At 62.4% G+C, this 9,245-nt stretch overlaps 1 protein-coding gene across 1 annotated transcript in view; it reads left to right on the forward strand.

The window, feature by feature from the left end:
• SLC1A7 (solute carrier family 1 member 7) overlaps positions 1 to 9,152 on the forward strand; it is a 33,236-nt gene extending 24,084 nt beyond the window's left edge. The window contains exons 5-11 of the mRNA XM_004607120.2: positions 652 to 871; positions 5,389 to 5,488; positions 5,927 to 6,160; positions 6,791 to 6,985; positions 7,549 to 7,683; positions 8,004 to 8,106; positions 8,670 to 9,152. Coding sequence (XP_004607177.2) covers positions 652 to 871; positions 5,389 to 5,488; positions 5,927 to 6,160; positions 6,791 to 6,985; positions 7,549 to 7,683; positions 8,004 to 8,106; positions 8,670 to 8,888 — 1,206 coding nt within the window. The 3' untranslated portion in view covers positions 8,889 to 9,152. The remainder of the gene's footprint in view (positions 1 to 651; positions 872 to 5,388; positions 5,489 to 5,926; positions 6,161 to 6,790; positions 6,986 to 7,548; positions 7,684 to 8,003; positions 8,107 to 8,669) is intronic.
• The last annotated feature ends 93 nt before the right edge of the window (positions 9,153 to 9,245 follow it).

Here is a 9,245-nt window from a genome sequence, read left to right on the forward strand (position 1 = left end):
AGGCCCCATTTCAGGGAAGGAGCCCCCTGCGGCCGTGCAGGAGGCAGTGGTGGGCGTGCAGTGGGGTCTTTGACAGGGCGTCTCTGTAAGTGCCGCTGTCTTAGATTGTGTTTTGTGATGTGGAAGGCTGAGATGATGTCTGGGCTAGGGGCTGGTATCAGGGGAACCTTTTCAAGTCCCCTCTTGGAGGTACAGATCAATATTTGAGGTATTAGGCCCACTCGGAGCTCCCACTTCCCATGGGGGTCGGAGAGGGCGGGATTTCTGACCGGAAGCTGGGCTGGATCCCTGGGCTGGCCAGACCCAAGTCCCTGAGTCCACCAGGCGGGTTGACTGTTCAGGCAGGGGTAGGAAGGGACAGTGGGCAGATGCAGGCCCTCTTGGGTCAGTGAGGCCATGGCCAGACGGAAGGCCTGGCACTGAGAAGGGAGAAGACGGCAGAGGAGTACGGCCCATGGCTGGGGAGGTAGAGACGGAGGAAGGACCCTCCGTGTCCTTCGTGGCAGAGCACTGACCAGGAGCCTGTCCTGGCCGCCTCTCGGCGCTGGGTCAGCCCTGCACTCCTGGGACAGACACTTCCCCGAGGCTGGATTGTGTTGGTGTTGACGCACCCTCGGCCCTGACTCCTTCCCCGTGGGTGTCACCCTCCAGTACCGCACCAAGACCACCGCCATTGTCAAGCCCCCCAAGGTGCCGTTGGAGGGGGCCTCCCGGAGGCCCCTCATCTACGGGCTCCAGGAGGAGAACAGCTCCCGGGTGCACAGCTTTGCCCTGGACCTCACCCCGCCGCCCGAGGTCGTTTACAGGTCGGAGCCCGGCACCAGCGACGGCATGAACGTGCTGGGGATCGTCATCTTCTCGGCCACCATGGGTGAGTGCCACCCCCACGCCCCACAGAGCCCGGGGCCGACTCTCCTGCAGCCCCGTGGTCTGCGTACCCACCGCACACCCCATCCTCCGGGCACTTCCTGCTCTGCTGTCCAGGAGAGTGACTGAGGGGTCCCCCCAAGCCTCCCCTGTTGGAATTAGGGGTTCCTCACTCGGATCTTCCTGCCCAGCCCCGTGGGCCCCCCTCCCCGTTCTCTCTCCCCTTGGGGCCCTCCCAGGGTCCATCCTGGCGAGGACACAACAGGACATGCTAAGACTCAGCTGCTGAGGCCGACGCGCCACTCCCCAACCTTGGCTTCTCCCTGTACCTCCCTCCTCACACGATTCTTGGGGGGCGCGTTGGCCTCCCTGACCTCCCCCTCATACTCTGCTCCAGCTCCCAGCTGCCAAGCCCCCCACCACAGGTTACCAAGCCTGGAGCTGGGACAGGCGAGGCCCCAGTGCGCCCACAGCACAGGCCCTTCCGAGAGCTCCAGACTTGAATGTGTTTCCTCTCCTTTGAGCTGCCCCAAACTGTGTAAGCGTCCCGCCCTGTAAGGCTCAGAGATATGCTTCTCTCTGCAGACACCACATACACTGGACACACACACACACACACACACACACACACACACACACACACCCCAGTACCGCCACACACATACACAACCATCACACATACCCCACACCCCCCGCACCACACATGGTCACCACACATAGCACACACATATACACACTCACATCACACACACCAGTACCACCACACACATACACAATCATCATACATATCCCACACCCCCCGCACCACACATGGTCACTACACATAGCGCGCACATATACACACTCACATCACACACACCAGTACCACCACACACATACACAATCATCATACATATCCCCCCACACCCACCACACATGCACACAGAACACATGATCACCACACACAGCGCGCACACACACACACACACACACACTCACATCACACACACCAGTACCGCCACACACATACCCCACACCCCCCCGCACCACACATGGTCGCCACACATAGCGCGCACATATACAACCACCACACACATACACAACCATCACACATACCCCACACCCCCCGCACCACACATGTTCACTTACACATAGCGCGCACATATACACACTCACATCACACACACCAGTACCACCACACACATACACAATCATCATACATATCCCCCCACACCCCACCACACATGCACACAGAACACATGATCACCACACACAGCGCACACACACACACACACTCACATCACACACACCAGTACCACCACACACATATACAATCATCATACATATCCCTCCATACCCCACCACACATGCACACACAACACATGGTCACCACACACAGCGCACACACACACACTCATATCACACACACCAGTACCACCACATGCACACATAAACCAGTACCACCACATACACATACACACTTACACACAGACATATACACACCAGTACCACTATACATACTCTTACACACACACACCAACACAGACAACATACACACCAGTGCCAGCACATACACATACATACACCAGTACCACCATACACACATACACCAGTACCACCATACACACATACATACATGCTCATACCAGTACCACCACACACACATACACCAGTATCACCCTGCACACATGCACACACATACACCAGTCCCACACACCCACCACACACACACACACACACACACACACACATACACACACCAGTACCACCACACACACATACATATACACACAGCCTCTTTTCTGCGTGGCACATCTCCAAACCTCTCCAGAGCAATCGGGCTTGGCAGTCCTGATCCTGCCATTCTAGTCTGTGCCAGGTGTTGGGAGTCTTATACAAAAACTGGTCCCAACCTTGCCCATCTAGAAGGTTCTCTGCTTCCTGACTTCTCCACAGGCTTTTCTTTCAAGTAAGGAGCCGCCCGTCCCCCAGGCAGGAGAGCTGGGGGTCAGTTTTGACTCCACCCTCAGCTCGGGTCCACATCTCTTTGTCATCCAGAACCTTCCCCCGGTCTCGCCTGCCCTCTGCCCCCTCTGCCCCAGTCAGGCATGTCTCACTGGTTTCTGCAGAAGCTGCCGACAGGTCCGTGTTCTGATGTGTCCTTGGAGGGACCATGCAGTTCCTGCAGAAGCCCATGGGGCTCTCGGGGCGCCCGGAAACTGGTTCAAGATGGAACAGGCGTGCGGCTGCTTCCTTCTCCACCCAGCTGTGCTCCCCTCTTCTCCCCTGCACCCACCTCATGCTGGAGGGGCCTGGGCCATGTCCTCTGGGTCCCCCCAGACCCGTGCACTGGTCAGATGTCCTGAGCTCCACCATCACTGCCTGACTTAAACGTTTGACCCCTGGCCATTATGTAACCGCCTGAGTAATGTTTCATGTCTGCCCAGCAGCTGGGCCTGGCCCCTCTCCCTCGGCCCTGGCCACAGTGGGGCTGGCATCCTGCCCACCTGCACAGAGGAATGACTACATGGCCTGAGAGATGCTCTTTTTTATTATTACATATATTTTTCATCTATTCGAGGGCCCCATCCAGAGGTGTTCAGGGAACCATGTGGTACCAGGGATCAAACCTGGGGTGCCCACGTGCCAAGCATGTGCCCCGCCCTTTGGTCTCTCTCCCCAGCCCTGGAGCTTTTGTTGTCTTGGCCGGCTGCTGGGGCGGTGAGTCCCCTGTCCAGAATCGCTCCTCCCAGCAGTGCCTCTGAGAACCTCCTCAGACTGGGGCCCCTGACTCGGTCACTCAGTGCCCGTGTACTGTCTGGCTCACGTCCACCTGCGTGTGTACCCACATCAGCTGGTGCCCATGCCTCCACGTGCCCTCTTCTCTGCATCTGCAGCAGAGCCTACCCGTGTCTGTGTGTGCCCACATCGGTGCTGCCCACATCAGTGCATGCCCACATCACTGCGTGCCCACTTTGTTGTATGCCCACCATGGTGTGTGACCACATCAGTGTATGCCCACGTCTGTGCCTGCCCATATCAGTATGTGCCCACATTGACATATGCAAACGTTAGTGCACACCCACATTGATGTACATTGATGTACCCCCACATTGGTGCATACCCACATAGGTGCATGCCCACATTGATGTGTGCCCACACTGGTGTGTGCCCACATTGGCACATGCCTACATTGATATATACCCATATTGGTGCTTGCCCACATTGATGTGTGCCCACAACTGTGTATGGCCACATTGGTGTATGGCCACATTGGTGCGTGCCCATGTTGGTGTATGTCCACGTTGTTGTATGCCCATGTTAGTGTGTGCCCACATCTGTGTATGCCCACGTTGGTGTGTGCCCACATTGGTGTGTGGCCCATCAGTGCATGCCCGTGTCTGGGTGAGCACACAGGCACAGTGGCACTACATGTGCTCTTTGGGCTCCACACCCGCCTTTTTCCACCTCCCTGGTGTGGATCCCACAGTCCCACTGGCCCTGCCGGCAGCCCTGACATGCCCCTGGGAAGTCCCGGTGGAGCCGATGAGGCAAGGAACCTCTGTGGAGGAACAGAGCTGGAAGGCCCTGGGCCCGAGAGCAGCCAGGCTGCCCTTGGTCACATCCTCATCTGTCACCACACGGACAGTGTGGGCACAGGAATCCCTTCTCTGGGGTCCCCTCACCTGGGGTTCAGCTCTCTGCCCCTCCCTGACTGGACCAGAGCCCAGGGATAATGGCCTCATGAGGGCAGCTCCAGGGGATGTCACTCTGCCTGCACGTCTGTGACCAGAAGGGTGGCCGGTCACTGTCACTGCTGGAGGCAGACCTGGTGGTGCTCCATGCACAGTGCTCACTTCCCGAAGCACAGAGGGCAGAGCGGCTGTGACAGAAAGCCAGAACCTTGGGGGAGTGGGAGCGGGTCCCGGGGGCTCCAGGAGAGAATTCCAGGCGACTGTGCCCTTAGTGGAGACAGGTCTCGCCCTGAGGAGCTGACTGCTGGAGGAGACACAGAAACAAGACCCAGGGATGTGCCAGGGTGAGCTGTCATGAGTGGTCTGGTCCAGAGACAGACGCTGCAAGAGCCAAGTGGGGCGTTGGCCACGGGCGCGGGGGGCCTCCAGCTCCACACGGAGAGCAGCGTGGCTGGTGTTCCGGGAGCCTGAGCCCTGTGGACTGTAGCAACCTAAAGAGGCCGGGATTGGTGGCGGGGCGGAGAAGACGCCAGGACAGGCGGGACAGGTAGGAGAGACGCGGCCAGGTCAGAGGTGCCCGCAAGCAGAGGAGCTCGTGAGTCCGGTGTGGTCGAGGCAGGGAAGCACATTTACCTAAAGCGTACGGAGACGGTGGGAGGAGAGAGATGACAGCTGGTCCGCAGGCCGCCATGCAGGGCTGTTGAGTCAGGCACGAGGGCCTCGAGGCTGCTGGGAATCAGCCCAGAGCTGGGCTCCACGTACCCCTGGGTGCCACCGTGGCTCTGCCCCCTCGGTGCTGCAAGCCTCCGTGTCCGCTGGCAACAGTAACGAGCCTCCTGCCCCGCAGGCATCATGCTGGGCCGCATGGGCGACAGCGGGGCCCCCCTGCTCAGCTTCTGCCAGTGTCTCAATGAGTCCGTCATGAAGATCGTGGCCGTGGCCGTGTGGTAAGCCTCACGGAGGGGCTGCTGCTGGGAATGGAGGGGGGGAACAGAAAGGTGCCAGGCGGCTCCGCGTGTCCCCCAGGTGGCCCCCGCCCTCTGGCGGACAGCTAAGAGCTTAGCCTGGCTTGACTGTCCCAGCCTCAGTTTCCCCATGGCCTTCTTCAGCGGAGCGTTAGGAGGGAGGGAGCCCTGAACTGGCTGCCCCTCCTGGGTCAGAGGTCACGCCTGAGGAAGACTCTAGGCCAACCTTGCGGGGTTCAGCAGGGAGGACACTGAGGTCTCCCCAGCGCTGGTGGCCTCGGGCCTGGGCAGCGGGTGCACGTGTGTTCTCCAGTCTGGAGACCTGGGGGTGACTGGCGGAGGTGGCAGCTGTGTCGTGGGGGTCCAGCCGGGCCCAGACTCTCCGTCCGCACGGGCCTGAGCCTGTGGCCGCCGCCGCAGGTATTTCCCCTTCGGCATCGTGTTCCTCATCGCCGGCAAGATTCTGGAGATGGACGACCCCGCGGCCGTCCGGAAGAAGCTGGGCTTCTACGCCGTCACGGTGGTGTGTGGCCTGGTGGCCCACGGCCTCTTCCTCCTGCCCCTGCTCTACTTCCTCATCACCAAGAAGAACCCCATCGTCTTCATCCGCGGCGTCCTCCAGGCCCTGCTCATCGCGCTGGCCACCTCCTCCAGGTGGGGCGCCAGCGGGACAGGGCAGCGGGAGCCTCTGTGCAGCCCGGTCACAGGCCAGGGGGCGTCAGGGGCATTGGGGCTGGTCTTTGACATGTGGTGCCCGGGCCCCTTCAGAGGCCCGGGGGCAGGATGGGCCCCCGGGCCTCTCCAGGGCCAGCACTGCCCAGAGCTGTGGGAGTGACACAGCCACCACAGTGGCAGTGGCAGCCAATGAGGGGGCGCTGGCCTCGGGCCCCCCTCCCCCACGGGCCTCCTCATAGCTCTGAGGTCCAGGGGTCCTTCGGGACAAGGGCACCAGGCTAGGAGGCGGCTGCCCCACACCGGGGTCCAGCCTGATCCCTGCTGGGCGCTGGGAATGCTCGTGTCCAGCCCTCAGAGATGGACCGAAGCCTCATTCTCTCGGGAGTGAGGCCCAGAGGCTCCCGTGCGCCCCCTCTGGTCTCAGCCCCCCGCCCCCTGCTGGCTCAGATGCCCTATCTATGGGGCAGCACGGACAAGGTGCCAGAACCCCACCCCCTGTTGGCCCATGCTCAGCAGGAGTGGACGGAAGGCCCCGCCGGCCGCCGTGCCCAGGGCCCCGGGGCAGCCCTGAGGGAGCGAGATAGGCACGCGCAGCCCCTCTGCCCGCAGCTCGGCCACGCTGCCCATCACCTTCAAGTGTCTGCTGGAGAACAACCACATCGACCGGCGCATCGCCCGCTTCGTGCTGCCTGTGGGCGCCACCATCAACATGGATGGCACAGCGCTCTACGAGGCTGTGGCCGCCATCTTCATCGCCCAGGTCAACAACCACGAGCTGGACTTCGGGCAGATCGTCACCATCAGGTGTGCCCAGCCCCGACGCCGGGGCGGAGGAAGAGGGGCGGGGGGCTGGGGGGCTGCGAGGGGGCTCGTGACCTGCGGGTACGAGAGGGTCTCAGAGCGGGGAGGGCCCGTCCCAGGCCACCCCTGACCTGGCCTTCGGGAACAGGTTCTGGCTCCTTGCCCATACTGACCCACAGAGAGAGGGTCCTAGCCAGCGGGGCGGTCCACGCCAGAGGGGCGCCCAGAGTAGGCATCAGGCAGCTCGGGGCAAACAGAGGCCAGGGCGAGCCAGGGGCTGCCCAGAGAAGGCTGAGAGGGAGGGCAGAGGCCAGCGGGAGGCCTCTCGTGCCAGACCTGGGGTTCAAGGGTGGTTCTGGGACCAGGCCCCCGGGCCCTGGACGTGGCCAGAGGCAGCAGCTCGGACACTGGCTTTCCCAGGATTTTCTTAGACTTTCACCCGGACAAAGACAGGCCCACGGAGCCCCAGGACCCCGAGCAGGGACGTGCCCACACCCCGCGCCCAAGCTCCCGAGTGGTGCTCCTGCAGGGAGCACTAAAAGCAGCCCCCCTCCACCCCACCCCAGCATCACGGCCACCGCAGCTAGCATCGGGGCCGCCGGCATCCCCCAGGCTGGGCTCGTCACCATGGTCATCGTGCTCACCTCCGTGGGGCTGCCCACGGACGACATCACCCTCATCATCGCAGTCGACTGGGCTCTGTGAGTGGGTTTGGTCTCCGTGACCAGAGGGGGGCGCAGGGGGGTGGGCAGCATGGGGTACTGGACTCGCCCACACCAGCCTGGCACAGGGCGAGTTCCCATCTGCATTCATGATGTCCCTCACTTGGAGACACTGCGGCCACTGGGCGGCACCTCCCTGTCCCCCCGTCTGTGTGTCCACCCACAGCACCACGGAGCGGGGGCACGAGGGCCAAAAAGCACCCGGCAGCCATACCCGGGCCTGCTGGGGTGGGCCCCGTCACCCTGTCCCGGCAGCCCCGGCTGTAAGGTGTCCCCTACGCCACCCGTTGGCTCCCCAGGGACCGTTTCCGCACCATGATCAACGTGCTGGGGGACGCGCTGGCCGCGGGGATCATGGCTCACATCTGCCGGAAGGACTTTGCGCAGAATGTGGGCTCTGAGGTGAGGCGGTCCCCCCGCCCAGCCTGGCCACACCAAGGCTGCCGGCGGGTGGGGGGTGGTGTCGAGTGGGGAAGGGGGGCAGACTCCCGGGTCTTCCACCCACCAGCTGGGCAGCTCAGCCTCCCTGCCTCTGGCCCCCGAATCCTCTGGTCTGGGGGTAACTGCGTTACCTGCACCGGCTGAGCCGTCCCAGAGCCCATCCTGATGCAGACCCCAGAGCTCATATGTTAGGGGTCTTGCAGACCCCGTCTGCAAAGACGTGGACATTCGCACACCTGCGCGTGCTTTTGTGGGCTCTGGGGCTCCTTAATGACCACGAGGAGCAAGCTGCTGCCCCCCCCCCACCGCTGGAAGCCACGCCTGGCACGGGGGCTGCCCCTGGACCGGGGTCCCCCTAGGAGGGGAAGCAGCTTGGCACGGGAGCTCAGAGCTTGTGGCCTAGAGGTCCCACGGGCATGTGTGGGAGCACCGGTGGCATGGCCTGGCCCTTTGCTTTTCCAGCGCCCCCAGTGTTTAACCTCTACCCCCAGCCTGCCGCCATGAGGCCTGTCTCTCTGCCTCAGAAACTGCCGCCCCTCGACACCAAGCCCGTGAGCCTCCGAGAGATCCTGGCAACGCAGCAGAACGGCTGTGTGAAGATCGTGGCGGCGGCCTCGGAGCTGACCCTGGGCCCCACCTGCCCCCACCACGTCCCCGTCCAGGCAGAGACGGCAGAGGAGCTGGCCAGAGCTAGTCCTGACCACTGCACCATCGAGATCAACGAGCTGGAGACCAACGTCTGAGCCTGCCGCTGGGGCCTCCCACCGTCCCACCCGCTCAGGGCCGGGACTAGCTGCACTCGGTGGGAAACAGAGTCCAGAGTGACGGCGGGGATCCGGCAGAGCCCAGCCCAGAGCACGGAGCATATCGTGGGATGACAGACTTGAGACTCTGCGAGCTCAGGGCACCTGCGTCAGGGCCAGGAGGCTCGGCAGCTCCTGCGGGAGACAGGGGTGGTGGCCGTGCATGTCCAGTCTGTGAGGACAGAACAACCTGCTTGGACCAGCCCGGGCCACTGTCTCTGCCCCAGAAAACGTTCCTCAGAGGTCTGGGGGAGTCCAACTGGGGGAAGGAGGGTGGGGGTGGTCCCAGCCCTCCAC

This window comes from Sorex araneus, chromosome 5 (assembly GCF_027595985.1).
Source record: "Sorex araneus isolate mSorAra2 chromosome 5, mSorAra2.pri, whole genome shotgun sequence".
NCBI classification, from domain to species: Eukaryota; Metazoa; Chordata; class Mammalia; order Eulipotyphla; family Soricidae; genus Sorex; species Sorex araneus.